This window comes from Macaca mulatta, chromosome 9 (genome assembly GCF_049350105.2).
Source record: "Macaca mulatta isolate MMU2019108-1 chromosome 9, T2T-MMU8v2.0, whole genome shotgun sequence".
Classification (NCBI taxonomy): Eukaryota; Metazoa; Chordata; class Mammalia; order Primates; family Cercopithecidae; genus Macaca; species Macaca mulatta.
Genome location: NC_133414.1, coordinates 76695567 through 76712197, shown reverse-complemented (window position 1 = coordinate 76712197; position 16631 = coordinate 76695567). Strand labels below are relative to the sequence as shown.

The 16631-nt window shown below is 39.7% G+C and overlaps 1 protein-coding gene across 6 annotated transcripts in view; it reads left to right on the top strand.

Moving 5' to 3' along the window:
• The window catches only part of MCU (mitochondrial calcium uniporter), a 209351-nt gene that overhangs the window by 171973 nt on the left and 20747 nt on the right, over positions 1–16631 (top strand). For all 6 annotated transcript variants that reach the window (XM_015147404.2, XM_077946636.1, XM_015147407.3 and 3 more), the window contains 2 exons: positions 11665–11835; positions 12952–13056. In XM_015147404.2, coding sequence (XP_015002890.1) covers positions 11665–11835; positions 12952–13056 — 276 coding nt within the window. The remainder of the gene's footprint in view (positions 1–11664; positions 11836–12951; positions 13057–16631) is intronic.

The following is a 16631-nucleotide window of genomic DNA, read 5'->3' as shown; positions in this document are numbered from 1 at the left end:
ATTGAGACGAAGTCTTGCCCTGTCACCCAGGCTGGAGCGCAGTGGTGCAAACTCGGTTCACTGCAACCTCCGCCTCCTGGGTTCAAGCAATTCTCCTGCCTCGGCCTCCCAAGTAACTGGGATTTCAGGCGCATGCCACCATGCTAGGCTAATTTTTTGTACTTTTTCACTAGAGACGGAGTTTCGCCATGTTGGCCAGGGTGATGTAGAACTCCTGACCTCAAGTGATTCGCCCGACTTGGCCTCCCAAAGTGCTGGGATTACAGGCATGAGCCACCGTGCCTGGCCTGTATATTGATTTCTGATCATGTTGACAAGTTTACATTTGGTCAAGAATGTACCACTTCTCCATATGGGCTTCTCCATAGGGCTGCAGGATTGTCCTCATGATATGATGACTGGCTTCCCCTAGAGCAAGTGTACAAGAGACCAAAGCAGAAGCTGTAAAGTCTATTATGACATAGTCTTAGAAGTTACAGTCATCACTTCAGCTGTATCATATTGGTTCTGCAGACCAGCCCTGATTTGATATGGATGACACTACTCAGGGCATGAATATAGACAATCCCTGACTTCTGATGGTTCAACTTATGGTTTTTTGACTTTATGATGGATTTGTTGGATTATTAAATGCATTTTTTGACTTACAGTGGGTTTATGCAGAGATAATATCATAAGTCAAGAGGCATCTATACTATCTTAGTCCATTTCTTTGCTGCTATGTCAATTGCAAACTGAGTAATTTATGAAGAAAAGATTGATTTGGCTTACAGTTCTGGGAAGTCCAAGATCGAGGAGTCCATCTAGCGAGGGTCTTCTTGCTGCATTGTAACATCGCAGAAGGCATCACATTGTGGGGAAGTGTGCACAGGAGACAGAGAGGGGAAACTGAGTTGAACTCACCTTTTTTGTTTTATCAGGAACCCACTCCCCCAGTAACTAACCCACTCCTATGATAATGGCAAAAATCCAGTTACAGGGGCAGAGCCTTCATGACCTAATCACCTCTTAAAGGTCCTGCCTCTCAACACTGTTACAATGGCAATTAAATTTCAAGGTGAGTTTCAGAGGAGACATTCAAACCATAACAAATACTTACAGGCAAGGATTATAGAGAGTCTTCTTGAAGGCTGGCTATCACAGTACTAAATATCGTGTATTGAGATATATATTTGTGCGTGTGTGTGTGTGTGTGTGTGTGTGTGTGTGTATAAATGGATGGAAGTTTATACCAAGTTGGTAAACACCAACTACCAACTTCAGGATAGTGGCTTCATTTGGAAAAAGATCACCCTGCTTCAATGTGGAAAATTGAACTGGAGCAAGGCTGGAATGAAGGACTCCAATTACAGTGCAGCTGATAGAATAAAAAGACAGTGGTGGCCTGGACTAAAATGGTGGTAGTGTAGAGAGTATCAGAGGGCTTAGAGATGTTTAAAAAATAGAATGAAAGGGCCAGGTGTGGTGGCTCACACCTGTAATCCCAGCACTTTGGGAGGCTGAGTCAGGTGGATCACGAGGTCAGGTGTTCGAGACCAGCCTGGCCAACATAGTGAAACCACGTCTTTACTAAAAATACAAAAAATTAGCCGGGCGTGGTGGCAGGCACCTGTAATCCCAGCTACTCGGGAGGTTGAGGCAGGAGAATCGCTTGAGCCTGGGAGGTGGAGGTTGCCGTGAGCCGAGATTGCGCCAGTGCACTCCAGCCTGGGTGATGGTGCAAGACTCTGTCTCCAAAAAAAAAAAAAAAAAAAAGAAATGAAAGGACATGATGAGTAATTAGATCTGAGGAATGTCAGATTCAGATTCTGGCTCTACGAGTAGTCAAGGATAGCAGGTAATTTTCTGGCTTGGTCAAAAATAAAATAATGGTGGTGTTATTGGTTGAGATTATGGGTGGTTAGGGAAGATGGATTCACTTTTAGGACTTTTGAGTTTGAGTTATGGCTGTGGGAGACCCAATTTCTAGCAGACAATTGAATATAGGCTTGGCATATCATCAGCATTTACATGAGACTTTGGGAAGACACGAGATTCCCTAGAGAGTGTGTGAACTGAGAAGCACAGAGGCCGAGGACAAAACACTTAGAAACTTTTAAGGGATGAGTAGAGGAAGAATAACTTATGAGGGGAAATTAGAAGGTCGAGACAGAAAGAAAAGCTAGAAACCTCATAGAAGCCAATGGGGAAACTTTTTTACAAAGTGAGGGAGTCGTTAACATTAGATGCTGCTAAAACAAGCAAGTTAAGAACTAAAATATCTACTGAATTTAGCAAACTAATGTCATGTGTGACCTAGAAGAGGATTTCTTAGTCAAATGAACTATTGCTGTTGAATTGAAATATGTGATCTTAGGAATATTATCTTTTCAGGAATATTGTCTTTTTCTTTTTTTCTTTTTCTTTTTTTTTTTTTAGACAGAATTTCGCTCTTGTTGCCCAGGCTGGAGTGCAGTGGCACAATCTCAGCTCACTGCAACCTCCCCCTCCCGAGTTCAAGTGATTCTCCTGCCTCAGGTGCCTGAGTAGCTAGGATTACAGGTGTCTGCCACTACACCCAGCTAATTTTTTGTATTTTTGGTAGAGATGGAGTTTCACCATGTTGGCCAGACAGGTCTCGAACTCCTGACCTCAGGTGATCCACTCACCTTGGCCTCCCAAAGTGCTTGGATTACAGGCATGAGCCACTGTGCCCAGCCCAGGAATATTATCTAACATTACTAGACTCTATTATTCTTAGCTGCAAAAGAAGGTTGTTAGTTTGTATGATCTCTCTGGCCTTCCAACACTGAAATTCTGTGAATATATCTCACATTTATGATGCAGAATATTACACAAAATGGGGAGGAAATCGATAACGTTAAGATCATAAGCCCCTGAAATCATCCATCATACATAGTTCTACTCCAAGTAGCTTTGCAGAAAAAGCCCAACATGGGCTTCCTTACTGTACCAGTTCCCTTTCATAATAAGCCCTCAAAATATATACAGGTGATATATTTTAGTGGAGATTTTACTCATTATTTTGAACACTAGCCAAACTTCATACTATATATTTTTACAAGCATTTAAAAAATATTTTGCAAAATAATAAGCATTTGTATTTTATGACTGTTTTTCAACTCCTGATGCCTCAAAAGCATTTTTTAAAAATGTATTCCTGCTTCAAATGCAATTGTTTGTAGTTCCTGCACTACTCTTCTTAGTCTGCACAATTCCACAGCTTTCTGTTTTTATGCCTAAATCTGTTATCGTGTTATCATGTTCTAACTCTAAGTATTCATGTTGAACGCTCCATAATTTCTAGGCTTTTTTGAAACACACTGCTCTGGAACATACTTATGTTATTTCTTATTTTATTCACTTGGAAATCAAAACAAAAGAAAAAAAATCCAACCAAACAGCCACTTGATGCAATGTATACTTTAAAAGAATATTTTGTCTCTAGATGATAGTAACTGACAACTGTCATTAGCTTGTGAATACCCATTCTGACTTCACTACAACCAGCTGTTTATTGTTTATATTGTGAAACTTGAGGAACCTTGGCAATTGTTATTCCTGAATTGCAAACTAAGAAATCTAATGTTGACATTACAATCCACAGTGTAGGAGAGAAGAGCAGGCCTTGGGATTTCAAAAGCAGTATAATAAAGGCTTGTCAGCTCTGAAATGCGCTATTCATTGTAGAGTTTCTCAAAAGCTTTCTTATTTCATTCCCTTGAAAAAAGCATCATGCTCTTTAAAGGAAGAAGTTAAACTGGGTATGAAAGACCTTCATATTCTCCGTTGACTTTGACTCAGTTATTTTAAAACAGTAACCCCTAAGCATTTACCTGTGAAACTGATGTTTTAGTGCATTTGTAACTGCCCAACAGCTTCTCTGTGCCCAGTACCTATATAGAGCCAATTTGTCAAGACAGGAGAATTGCAATAGAGAAAGAGTTTAATGCACACAGAGCTGGCTGAATAGGAGACTGGAGTTTTATTACTCAAATTAGTCTCCCCAAATTGGAGGCCAGGGTTTTTCAAGGATAGTTTGGTGGGCAGGGGGCTAAGGGAATGAGTGCCACTGATTGGTTGTGGATGCAGTCATAGGGGTGTGGAAAATGATCCTCATGTGCTGAGTCCTCTTCTGGGTGGGGGCCACAGGAGCCTGAAAGGACATCTCAAAAGGCCAGTCTTAGGTTCTACAACAGTGATGTTATCTGCAAGAGTGGGTGTGGGGAAGTTGCAAATCTGTGACCTCTAGAATAATAGCTGGTAATCCCTTACACTTACATTTTAGCAGAATTCAGCCTCCTCCCATCTTCCTAACCTGGTGCTCTTTCGTTAGTTTTGTGAAGGCAGTTTATTTTGGGGGAAGGCCTATTATTTAAACTAAAAACTAACTTTCTCCCAAAGCTAGCTAGGCCCAAGCCCAGGAATGACCAAAGGCAGTTTGGAGGTTAAAGGAAGTATGGGGTTGGTTAGATTAGGTCTCTTTCACTGTCATAATTTTCTCACTTTTATAATTTTTGCAAAGACACTTTTAAGATTCTCCAGATATATTTCAGACTCACAGATTCTATCTCTTTTTTAAATTCAACTCTCTCTACTTCTTGATCTGTGGTTACTCTTTTTCACATATATAGAAAGGGGATAATTGGATAATTTAATCACTAATCTTAATGACTTCATCATCATTACTGCTATAGAAAAGATAGAAATATTCTCATGTTAGTGGTTCTGACTTCAGGAAACAGTAGATTAATTGCTAAGGATTCTTTTAGAACAAGAAGGAATATGACACATTTTAAAAATATCTTTAGGTATTGCAAACTTTAGATAGTACATGCTTATATTCAATTCAAATTACTATTTTGACCTCTTCTTCCTTAGGAAACAGACTATTCCTTTGAAATTTTTATGTAAAAATCCAAATCATACATCCATGAAGTATTAACTGCTGTGGGAATTACTATCCTGCTATAAACAAGTAGAACACCAGACAAAATATCTGAAACAACTCTTTTCAGACACTGGACGATAGGCACACAGCACTGTGATGCCTGAGATAAGAGGAACAAATGAGTTAAACCCTGCATTGGTTGAGTTTACAGCCTGAGGCAGCCTCTAAACTGCATCACAGAGAAGGGAAACAGGTTGGCCATCTAGTTAAGATGAAGAAACAGAGATCAGAATTTGTAAATCTCAAGGCAGCTAGAATTTATGAGACAGAGATTTACAGAGGAAGGAGCTATGAAGAAAAAGAGGAGTCTTGGAAATCTGCAAAGGCATCCTGTGAGACTTTGGCTGAATTCTAAACCACAACACCAGGCTAAAACTTCCTAGAAAATAGCTATTGCCAGTAACATAAAATGAATAATTTTGCTTCCCTCTAGCCACAGTAGAGAGATACATTTGAACACTTGAACATTTGGTAGACATTCTCATAAGAACCATATCTTAGAAGTAGGGACAAATTGGTCCTAGAATAAAGGATTCTCTAGATCTCTCCTAAAAGAAGTTTTTGAAGTCTTGAAAGTGCCAAACTAACATGCAAGTAATTTAACTATACAAGACCCAGCACTCAACAATGTAAAATTAAAAATGTCTAACCACCAATCAAAAATTACTAGGCATATGAAGAAGCAAAAAATAAACCTTCCAAAAATACAGTCAATGAACAGACCTGGAAATGTCAGAGATAATGGAATAAACAGCCAAGAAGTTAAAATAGCTATTATAAATATGATCCTTATGCTCATAGAGAAAAGGAAAAGCATAAATATAATGTGAAAAGAAATGGAAGATATAAAAAGAAGTGGAACTTCTAGAGGTGAAAAATATGTCTGAAATGAAAACACCATATAGATGGAATTACCAGAAAATTAGACACCGCAGAAGAAAAAAATCCATGATGTTGAAGTATATTGCAATTAAAACTATCCAAAATGAAACTGAGAGGGGGAAAAAAAGAAGCCCCTGAAATGTATGAAGAAAACCTCAGTGACCTGTGAGACAGTATCACATGGCCTAACATAAGTGTAATTGGAATCCCAGAAGGGTAGGAGACAGAAAAAAATAATAGTTGAATAAAGGTCAAAAGTTTTCCAAATTTGAGGAAAGCCAGATCTAAAAAATCTAACAACTCCCAACCATTCACAGAGAAAAGCAAAGCACATCACAGTCAAATTGTTGAAAACCAATAATAAAAGGAAAATGTTAAAAAGCAGGCAGAGAGCTGGGCATGGTGGCTTATACCTGTGAGCCCAGCATTTTGGGAAGCCGAGGCAGGAGGATTGCTTGAGGCCAGCCTTGGCAACATAGTGAGACCCTGTCTCTACAAAAATAAAAATTAAAAATTAAAATTAAAAAAACTAGCTGGCCCAGCGCTTTGGGAGGCTGAGGCGGGTGGATCCCCTGAGGTCAGGAGTTCGAGACCAGCCTGGCCAACACAGTGAAACCCTGTCTCTACTAAAAATATAAAAATTTGCTGGGTGTGGTGGTGCGTGCCTGTAATCCCAACTGTTGGGGAGGCTGAGGCAGGAGAATCGCTTGAACTTGGGAGGTGAAGGTACAGTGAGCCAAGATCACACCACTGTACTCCAGCCTGGGTGACAGAGCGAGACTCTGTCTCAAAAAGAAAATAAAAATAAAAATTAGCTGGGCATGGTGGCACATGCCTGTAGTCCCAGCTACTTTGGAGGCTGAGGCGGGAGTATCCAGTGAGCCCAGCAGTTGAGACTGAGTGAGCCATGATGGTACCACTGAACTCCAGCCTGGGCAACAGAATGAGACCGTGTCTTTATTAAAAAGTAAAAGTTTTTAAAAGGCAGACAGAGGAAGAAAGACATAGAGGAACAAAGATAAGAATATACACAAACTCTTAATATATACTATACAAAACAAAATCTGTTTAAAAGATAATCAGAAGGTAAACCACACAAAAATAATGTGTGGTTTATAATATATGTAGGAAAATGTGTGAGAACAATACCATGAAGAATGTAAGCAGGGGGAATGGAAGTATATTGTTGTAAGGTTCTCTAAAACTATACCTAAAGTGATACTATATTATTTGAAGACTGATTGTGATATGGTAGAGATGTATAACACAGAACAGAATTCAGCAAACTATGACCTTCAGCAGTGCTCCTCAACATTTTTGGCAGCAGGGACCAGTTTCGTGCAAAACAGTTTTTCCATGGTACCAGTCTGTGTCCTGGGGGTTGGCGACCCCCTGACCTACAGGCCAAAGCCAGCCCATTGCTTATTATAAATAAAGTTTGTTGGAACACAGCCATGCCTATTTATTTGTATATTGCCTGTGGCTGCTTTTGCACCACAGTAACAGAGTTTATAGTTGTAACAGAGTTTATAGTTGTAACAGAGATCTTATGACCCACAGAGTCTAAAATATTTAATACCTCAGCCTTTACAGAAAAAAGTTTAGCAATACCTGCTCTAGAGTAATGCTTAAAAAAAAAATAAAATAAGGGCCAGGCCTGGTGGCTCACACCTGTAATCCCAGCACTTTGGGAGGCCAAGGCGGGCAGATCATTTGAGACCAGCCTGGCCAACATAGTGAAACCCTGTCTCTACTAAAGAAAAATTAGCTGGGTGTGGTGATGGGTACCTGTAGTCCCAGCTACCCGGGAGGTAGAGGCAGGAGAATGGCTTGAACCCAGGAGGTGGAGGTTGCAGTGAGCCGAGATCACACCACTGCACTCCAGCCTGGGCAACACAGCAAGACCCTATCTCAAAATAAATAAATAAATAAATAAAATAAATTGTATTTAATAAGTCAACAGCCGAGATTAGCTTGGGCATTGTGGCTCAATCCTGTAATCCTAGCACTTTGAGATGCTGAGATGTGAGAATTGCTGGAGTCCAGGACTTCAGGGTCAGCCTGGGCAACATAACGAGACCCTGTCTCTACCCTGCCCCCCCAAAAAAAATTATCCAGGCATAGCTACATGTGCCTTTAGTCCTAGCCACTCAGGAAGCTGAGGGAGGAGGATCACTTGAGCCCAGGAGATCAAGGCTGCAGTGAGTTGTGATCACACCACTGCACTCCAGGCTGGGAGACAGATTAAGACCCTGTCTCTGAAAAATAAAAGTGAGAAAAAAAATAGAGATTAAATTAAAATAAATAGTGATTAAATGAAAAAATCCTTTTTAAAGAGATTAAAAGATAGTAAATCTAAAAAATGGCAAGAATAGAGGAAAAGTAGAAGAAAGAACAGTAGGGTCAAATAGAAAATAAGTAGTAAGATGGTAGACATATACTCAGCCATACTTATAATTACATTAAATACAAATAATATATACACTTTAATTAAAAGACAGAGATTGTTAGATTGGATAAAATAGCAAGACCCAACTATAAGCTTTCTGCAGGAAACTCACTTTAAATAAAACATGGATAAGGTAAAAGGATAGGGAAAGATACACTATGAAAACATGTCACACAAAGGCTTGTATGCAAATAATCATAAAAGCTTTATTCATAGTAGCCAAAACCTGGAAACAACCCAGATGTTCATCAACAGGATAAACAAGTTGTGGTTTGTCTATGCAATGACACCCTTCTCAGGAATACAAATGAATGACTACTAATGAACTAGTTAATTGATGAACTACTAACAACAACATAGGTGAATCTCATAATCATGCCAAGAGAAAGAAGCCAAATACAAAAGGGTCCATAGTGTGATTTTATTTATATATAACTCTATAAAACTCTAATCTGTGGTGACAAAAATCAGATCAATGGTTACCCAGGGATTAACTGGGATGGGGATCAGAGAATTTGGGGGAATCAAAAATGTTCTTTATTTTGATTCTTATGTCAAAACTCATCAGATTTCCATTTTAAATAATGTATTTTGTTATTTATAAGCTATGTCTCAATTAGGGTTATTTCTTGAAAATTCAAATCATGAAAGATTTTAGTGTGAAGATTTTGTGTATAATGTAGACCTTATCAGTTACTAGAATAGACAAGGAAATAAGATGTAGATGTCTACAACTACAACTATGGAAAACTTGATGCATTTTGGATTTCCAAAACATTAATCTCACACATTTCCTATAAACTCTTTGATTAGTAGGGATATAAATCCTTAGAAGCATAATAGAATGTAATTTTTGACTCATTTTATTTTTAAAAATTGTTTTTAGAAGCCAGGCATAGTGGCTCACGCCTTTATTCCCAGCACTTTGGGTGGCCAAGGCGGGTCGCTGCTCAAGCTCAGGAGTTCAAGACCAGCCTGGGCAACATGGTGAAACCCTGTCTCTCAAAAAAAATATATATATATAGCATGGCATGGTGGTGCGTGCCTATAGTCCCACTAACTTGGAAGGCTGAGGCAGGAGAGTCGCTTGAGCTTGGGAGCTCGAGTCTGCAGTGAGCTGTGATCATGCCACTGCACTCCAGCCTAGGTGATAGAGCAAGACCCTGTCTCAAAAAAAAAAAAGTTTTAGACATGGGGTCCCACTCGGTTGCTCAGGCTGGAGTGCAGTGGCACAATCATAGCTCACTGTAGACTCAAACTCCTGGGCTCAAGCAGTCCTCCTGCCTCAGCCTCCCGAGTAGCTGGGACTACAGACACGTGCTGCCACATCTAGCCAACCTTTGATTCTTCAAAGGAGCTAGTAAGGAAACATTATCATTTATGTATCATGTAGTGTGCTAAGTGTTTTAAATTATTTATGTATTTCACTCATTTCTCACAACAGCTCTATGAGTTAGGGATTAAACCTTTTTTTTTTTTTTTTTGAGACGGAGTCTCGCTCTGTCACCCAGGCTAGAGTGCAGTGCCACGATCTCGACTCACTGCAACGTCCTCCTCCCAGGTTGAAGTGATTCTCCTGCCTCAGCCTCCCTGGTAGCTGGGACTACAGATGTGCACCACCACGCTCAGCTAATTTTTTTATTTTTAGTAGAGACAGGGTTTCACCATGTTGGCCAAGATGGTCTCAATCTCTTGACCTCATGATCTGTCCACCTCAGCCTCCTAAAGTGCTGGGATTATAGGCGTGAGCCACCACGCCTGGCCAAAGCCCATTTTATTATATGAAAAAAGTGAGACTCAGAGAAGTTACATAATATGCCCAAAATTACAGAGCCAAGATTCAGTCCCAGGTTTGACTCCAAAGCCTGTTTTCTTTCTTCAGTGCTAATATCATCTTTAAATGCTTAGTTGCTTATGTAAAACATTTTGATTTTTAAAATGCATTTTAAAAAAAATGTATTTGAAAATTATTGCGAAAGAGGGTTATTCTGATGTTTGTTTTACTAGGGCCCTACAAATCAAGAATACTGAGGGAAAAAATAAGGAAATAGGCATGCTATGCTATACTTTTGTAGAAGATCCCTTCAATTTTATAACTCATAATAAACTTTCCCTTCATAACATTTTGTTATAAAATCTTAAACAACAGAGTTTTGGTTCTGTCTAGCCAAGCTCATGAAGACATTCAAGAGAACATGAATTGTTTTTGATAGAATGCTAACTGAAGAATGACGAGGTTCATGAATTTGGAAAGGAGACGTATATTTCTCATAAAGGTTGCAGCCTGCAGGGTGGCCATTCTGACAGGCTGGGAAGTGTAGCCTCTATTCAGAAGCCAAAAACAGACACTTTGAGGAATAGGCAAAAAGAACAGGAATGCATGCTGAGCAGGGTGGCCAAATGTACATACTCAGTACACTATAGGAGAGGCCATGCATATTTATGAAAAGAGAAACGTGTATGCACAACTGAGCTTCATGCCCCTTCATGGGTCCCGTGTACAAAAAATGGCTGCATCAGCATGATCTGAGGGTGGAGTTTTCAGCTCTCTGGTGTCAAAAGATGAAGCAGAGGGTGTGAAAACCCTCACTGTGCATTCTCCGTAGACTGGCCAGAACCACTTCACGGTCGGTGGCCTCTTGTCAGGCAAAAAAGAGGGGCAGTGTTGGGCAGTTAATTGGTTGATATCAATGGTGGAGTCTTTTGAAACGGCTAGTTTCTCTTAAGCCCTTAGGAAAGAGTGCCTAATGGTGGCTAGCAAGGAGGGGATATAATGAGTTGTGTCTGACCTCCCATCCTGTCATGGCTGAGAACTTAGCTTTAAAGGTTTACCCTGGGTGTCCCTTTGGCCAAGAGGGAGTCCATTCAGTCAGTTGAGGGGCTTAAGATTTCACTTTTGTTTCTCACTTATCAACTTGTACTATATATACATGAATTGACTGTTTTGGAGTAGGAGTCTCACTTATTAGGGTACTTCTTGAAAGCTCTGGATCCCAAGAGCCACGTCCTATAGGCTATGAAGTCTGGCCCAGCAATCTCTGACTGCTTAATAAAATCTTGCTAAATGGATCCAGGGCTTGTATTCACCAATATCAAGAGCTTCACCTGATATCCTTGGGAAAGCCTCTCCTTGACCCACTCAGAAGACAGTTCCTTGCCTGTTTTTTCATATCTGTAAAATGAGCTGTGTGATCCATTTGATCTTTTATAAGCCGGTTTCCAGAATAACCTTCAACTAAAGCTAAAGGGCATGTTCTTAAACCTTCTTTGAAAACATTTTAAATCATGCTAATAATAGACCCCCATGCAAGAATAGTAATAATGTGACTTTAACTTACATTGAAATCCAATTATCATATGTTTTTGGATCTTTTTCATTCAGATGTTACAGTGGTTTATCAAAATGGGTTACCTGTGATATCTGTGAGGCTACCATCCCGGCGTGAACGCTGTCAGTTCACACTCAAGCCTATCTCTGACTCCGTTGGTGTATTTTTACGACAACTGCAAGAAGAGGATCGGGGAATTGACAGAGTTGCTGTCTATTCACCAGGTATAGTCACCATCATTATTAATTACCATCTACCCCTCATTTCACCCCACAGCAATTTCTAGACACATACATACACCATACACGTAGCTACAAAAGAACCCTATACTGTTAACTTCAGAAAACTTTTTTCTTTTGCTTAGCACTTACCAGGAGAGAAAGTGATTTCTCTCCCAGTAGTACTCAGAGTATAATTGATCGATTTTAGCAAATGTGTATGCACAGGGAATCTCATTCAAAAGCATCTCACATATAATGCCATGAGCAAGGATGAACAGTCAATCACATTTTATATTATCGAGACTTTTTATCATTACTTTAGGTGTAGAATAAATACTTCCAGTAGTTAAACCCTCATGTCTGGAAAGAAAAGTTTGCCAAAATAAAGAAGTATATGATTTGAAAAGAATATAAAATAAGGCACTAAAAATTACCATTTTATGTATTTCATTTATTTATTTTTTAAGTTTTTTAATTTTTTTCCCATTTTTAAGTTTTTTTCCCATTGTTTTTTTCCCCATTTTTACTTTAAAATTTTTTAAATCTACAGAAAACTTGAAAGATTAGTACAATAAATGCCCATTTACCCTTCACCTGGATTCACCAGTTAACAATTACCACATTTCTACTCATCTGACAATATAATTAGTAGACCAGCGTGGTGGATGTATAATACTTTGTTAACCCCAGCATCTGTCTCTACTGAATTATTGGCAACTAATCAATGACTGTACTGAAGAGTACCATATGTCAAAAAATACTGGTTTTTTTTTTTTTTTTTGACTCAACCAGCTTCCATTATGGACAATGTTAAGTCCATACAGCTCTCCCAGTGACCCTAGATTTCCAATGTACACCTACAGAACTATGACCGTTAATTATTTCACTTGCTCATGTAGTTCACAGGAGAAGCTGTTGTTAAATCTTCACAAACTCGAGTCCTAGAAACAGAGCTTTAGGCAACCTAAACTTTGCATAGAACTGGGAAATGAGGTAAAAAGTTAACTGAAATTTAAAAAGGAGGAGGTAATTTTTAAAAACTATTTTGAAGATTGAATTTTCCTGACCATTCTTGAATAATTATGGACCTATGACAAGTTTCATTTGAAATTTTCACAGATGGTGTTCGTGTTGCTGCTTCAACAGGAATAGACCTCCTCCTCCTTGATGACTTTAAGCTGGTCATTAATGACTTAACATATCACGTACGACCACCAAAAAGAGGTAAAATAGTAACCTTGGTAAGGTCACAGAAATGTGGGAAGGGCTTTTGGAAAGAACTTTATTTTTTTTCCTTGGGTAACCTTGAGAAACAGACAATATTCAAAGAACACTGAAAGAGCTCATTGAGTACCTGGCACTTGACTAGTACATTGACTAAAATCACTTAGATTCTGCCTTGACTAAAATCACTTAGATTCTGCCTAGATGCCAGAATGCTTTATTATCTGACATTGTCACTCTGTTTCACATAAATGAATGTCCTACATAACTGAAGCTCCTTCCCTTCATAAAGGCCAAAAGTCGTACTACTTTAATAACATTACAGGGGATATCTTTTTAAAATAAGCTGTAGGCTTCTCTGTTCTCTTAAGTGTTGTAATAAGTATTGAGCTTTTTTTATGGCTCAAGGTCAGCAGTCTGAAAGTCAATTATTGTACAATAATAATAGTTCTTAGGAACTTCTGACATGATGCATGGTTGGTTGTTTTTTTGGTTTGTTTGTTTTGTTTTTTGTTTGTTTTGAGACAAGGTCTCACTCTGTCACCCAGGATGGAGTACAGTGGCATAATCACAGCTCACTGCAGCCTCGACCTCAAATTATCCTCCTACCTCATCCTCCCAAGCAGCTGGAGTAGCTTGGACTACAGGCATACAGGCATGTGCCACCATGCCTGGATAATTTTTTTTATTTTTGTAGAGATAAGGTCTCACTATGTTGCCTAGGCTGGTCTTGAACTTCTGGGCTCAAGCACTCCTCCCTCTCTGGCCTCCCAGAGTGTTGGGATTATAGGCATGAACCACTGTTCACAGCCTGTATATGCTTTTATGGGAAAAGGAAAGGTGCTTGCCTCAGACACAAATTTTAAGAGGGCACCAAACAACTCAGTAATCAAGATAAAGAATTGTTGTTTTGTTTTTGTTTTGTTTTTAAGAGTCTTGCTCTGTCGCCCAGGCTGGAGTGCAGTGGCGTGATACTGGCTTACTGCAAGCTCCACTTCCCAGGTTCAAGCTAGATACGGGTTTCACCATATTTGTCAGGCTGCTCTTGAACTCCTGACCTCAGGTGATCTATCTGCCTTGGCCTCCCAAAGTGCTGTGATTACAGGCATGAGCCACTGTGCCCAGCCGCCAGGCTAATTTTCGTTTTTAGTAGATATGGGGTTTTGCCATGTTGGCCAGAATGGTCTTGAACTCCTGACCTCAAGTTATCCACCTGCCTCAGCCTCCCAAAGTGCTGAGATTATAGGCATGAGTTACCGCACCCAGCAAGATAAATGGTATTTTAATGTACTACTTTAAAAAAACAGAGTTAATGCAAACAATGCATGATGAATAAAATTTTAAATAAAGACAGAGTCAGTATTGCTAATATTTCTTTTCATCCTGGTCTCTACTGTGGCTCTGCACAGTACAATGCTAAGTAGCCCTCTAAAATAGCGTTTTGAGTTGTGTCTTTTTTGGTCCTGTTTCTCTATTTGCCCTTGATATTCATTGTTACTCACTGCTGTTGTTAATGCCCCTTCCACCACTCCTTCCACCAGCGCCATAGGACAGCAGTTCCCAACCTTTTTGGTACCAGGGACCAATTTTGTTAAAGATAATTTTTCCACTGACAGTGGTGGCAGGGGCAGAGGCAGTGGTTTTGGAATGAAACTGTTCCATGTCAGATCCTCAGGCATCAGTTAGATTCTCATAAGCAGCACACAACCTAGATCCCTCACATGCACAATTTACAATAGGGTTTGTGCTCCTGTGAGATCTAATGCTGCTGCTGATCTGACAGGAGGTGGAGTTCAGGCAGTAATGCTTACTGGCTGGCCTCCTCCTTTGTAGCCTGGTTCCTAACAGGCCACTGACCAGTACTGGTTCGCACCCCAGGGGTGGGGGACTGCTGCTGTAGGACATTCCTTCTTTTCAATCCTGCTTTTAGGAATTGGGTTTAGGCCTGGTAAGGTGGCTCACACCTGTAATCCCAGCACTTTAGGAAGCCGAGGCAGGAGGATTGCTTAAGACCAGGAGTTTGGGACCAGCCTGGGCAACACAGTGGCAACCAGCCTGGGCAACACATCTTTAAACAAAAAAAAAGAGAAAGAATTGGGTGTAACATAGAAAAGTTCTGAGTGAAACCCTGTTATGAAATTCCTCTATAATCTGGTCCACATCTACCTTTTAAAATGTTTTCTTTCCCTCTTACATGTTGCCTACTTTTTCTCCACTGTGTATTCCTTTATGGTTTCCTGAACTATGCCCTGTTCTTTCCCATCTCACTATTTGCTCACTTTCTTCTGCCTAAGATGCCTTTCTTCCTAACCCCCGTTTTCTCAAGTCAAAATTGTCAATATTGACTCTTCCAGTAAGCCTTTAATGATCATACTCTTTCCTTCTCTGACCCCTGACCAACCAAAAGTGATAAATATCTTCTCTGAATTTTGCTTCATCCTTTTCTTTGATGCTCTGAGGGAAGGCACTGTGATTTCATATTCCCCATTGATTCCATCTATATTGAGTGAATTAAATGTGTTCGCTGGGTAGCATTTTGATTGTGCAGAGGCCATATTCACTTTCTTTAAGCTAGATGAGAGGGGGCTAGCTGGGAGAAAGTATAGAAAAGTATCCTTAAATAGTAAGAATGGAAAGATATTCTTTACATACAGTTGACTGTTGAACAAAGCAGATTTGAAAAAACTTGCAAACGAACCACATAACCTAGAAATATCCAAAAAATTAAGAAAAGTTAAGTATGTCATGAATGCATGAAATATATGTAGATACAAGTCTATCTTATTTTATTTTATTTTGTTTTTGAGACGGAGTCTCTCTCTGTCCCCCAGGCTGGAGTGCAGCGGTGCAATCTCAGCACACTGCAACCTCTGCCTCCTGGGTTCAAATGATTCTCCTCCCTCAGCCTTCCTGTAACTGGGATTATAGGCACACATGTTTCACCATGTTGGCCAGGTGACCTCAAACTCCTGACCTCAGGTGATCCACCCACCTTGGCCTCCCAAAGTGCTGGGATTACAGGCCTGAACCACCACGCCCTTCCTATTTTTTATCATTTACTACCATAAAATATATACATATCTATTACAAAAAGTTAAAAATTATCAAAACGTATGCACACACAGACCATGCATGATGCCATTTGCAGTTAAGAGAAATGTAAAGATGCAGTATTTAATAATGTCTGCATAAAATTGACTCTAGTACATAGTATACTACTCTAGTGATTTCATAGCCACCTCTTGTTGCTGTTGCTGTAAACTCAAGTGTTTTTGATATCAGCTTAAAATGCTGTGTGATGCTAATTATCTCCTCATGGGTAGTTCATTTCTCTAGTAAATTGTCTATTGCAGTAAAAATTGATCTCTTGCAGTTCTTGAATTTTTTTGTGTGTTTAGTCCACCTTGAATAACACCATGGGACCTATATGAAGTGATGCTGGAAGTGCTCCCAAGAAGCAGAGAAAAGTGATGACATTGCAAGAAAAACTTGGATTGCTTGATATGTACCGTAGACTGAGGTCTGCAGCTACGGTTGCCCATCATTTTAGACAGATGATTTATCTTGCAAACAGA